General features: G+C 49.7%; 1 protein-coding gene across 1 annotated transcript in view; it reads left to right on the top strand.

Moving 5' to 3' along the window:
• The window catches only part of LOC102202555 (MAGUK p55 subfamily member 5-A-like), a 26,971-nt gene that overhangs the window by 14,333 nt on the left and 11,128 nt on the right, over positions 1–1,510 (top strand). Inside the window, exon 5 of the mRNA XM_005751790.1 lies at positions 388–495. Within this exon, the coding sequence (XP_005751847.1) occupies positions 388–495 (108 nt within the window). The remainder of the gene's footprint in view (positions 1–387; positions 496–1,510) is intronic.

Raw genomic sequence — 1,510 nt, 5'->3', positions numbered from 1 at the left:
TCTCACCTGTAGCTCAGGCGATAAACGAGCGTCTCTTTAAAAAGTGCTGATGTGTGGTGATGCAGCATTAATCTCATTATTATGATAAAGTTCATGTGGAAATCGACTGTTGCAAGCTCTGAGGATACCGAGGTCTTCCTCCAGAAGCTCGGCCATCTTTATGCTGACTCTGAGCCCTCGACTCGCCGTCCACCTGAGTGACCTGTTGGTGGGTTAACAGTCAGAGGGTTAACAGTCAGAGGTCAGCACTTCAGTCATAAAACTGGAGCTTTTGCTGAGTGTGAACTCGGTTTGTGAGGATTTAAATCAGCTTTTGACTCAGCGCAGCGTCGAGTGGGAATAAATGACAGCTCGGAGTCGCTGACGTCTTTGTTTTTCTCTCTGCAGTCGGACTTCCAGTCGGCGCTGAAGATCCACAATGCCGTGGCCAGCAGCATGCACCGACCGTCTCCGCCGTACCCCAACACGCAGCAGGCGCTTCCACTCGCCATGGAGGTAACACACCTGCGGTAATGGAGCAGAAAGTTTAGCTTCATCAGTCTGGATGTGAGCTAAACACTTAAAGCTGGTCTTTAATAGTCGATCCTTTGTTATTTCTCACCTCTTTGTGCTGCAGATCAAACTGAGTTAGTGGTTGTCTGTCCAAAGCTGCTGTGAAGGGGCAGCACAGCGGGGACACGTTCACTGTAGTATGTTTGTAGAGCTGCAGTAGGTCACACACTGTTTCCTGCAGGACCATTTTCAATTCACCAACATCGTTCATGATCTTTCTTTTCCTTTGCAGTCACACAGGTGATTGGTCAAAGCAACACCTGATCGATTCACTGCAGGTGAATCGATCAGGTGTTGCTTTGATCAAACTAACACAAACTCAGCTGAAACAACCCGGTTTAACCAAACTCAGCTAATCCAAACCTACAAAAATGTTGTATGTCGGACTCGTCCAGCTGCTCCACGATGTTCTGCCTGATGTCTGTGTCTCATCCACATTTGTCCTGGGATCAAACTTGTGTGGTTCCCTTTCCCACTGAGCCCGCAGTCTTCTTGAGGGGCGGGGTCTGGTTCATCACACCGTCGGTCACTCGGGAGTTTTCTTGCGTGCTGCGAAAGCGAGGCTAAGCTCGGTGCTGGGGTTTGCGCTCCTCGGGCCTCGTTTCAGAGGCAACTCATTAAAAGCAGCACACCATCCATGTTGGCGTCTCCGCCCCCGCCCTGCGTTTGGCTTCCAGAATCAAAGAGAAAAGAAGAGCTGGCGTGCACACTGTCCTCACAAACATGCTGTTTCTTCATCAGGAACGAAGCAGAGACGTGCTGCAGCAGTGCAGGAGGACGGTTTCAGTGCAGCACACCGCTGTTCACGTCAGAGATCTGCCTTTGATCTTTAATACAACAGAAATATGAGCGTGAGAACCGATCTGTTAAAGTCCTTACTCACTGCTCGTGCACTTACCCAAAGTTTCCTCCTCTTCTTCTTCTGTTCTTCCTCACGTCACCCCAACGCTGATCAATC

This window comes from Pundamilia nyererei, unplaced genomic scaffold, assembly GCF_000239375.1.
Source record: "Pundamilia nyererei isolate P.nyererei 1_Seehausen unplaced genomic scaffold, PunNye1.0 scaffold00325, whole genome shotgun sequence".
Classification (NCBI taxonomy): Eukaryota; Metazoa; Chordata; class Actinopteri; order Cichliformes; family Cichlidae; genus Pundamilia; species Pundamilia nyererei.
The sequence above is the reverse complement of the archived record's forward strand: the minus strand, read 5'-3'. Positions and strand labels throughout refer to the sequence as shown.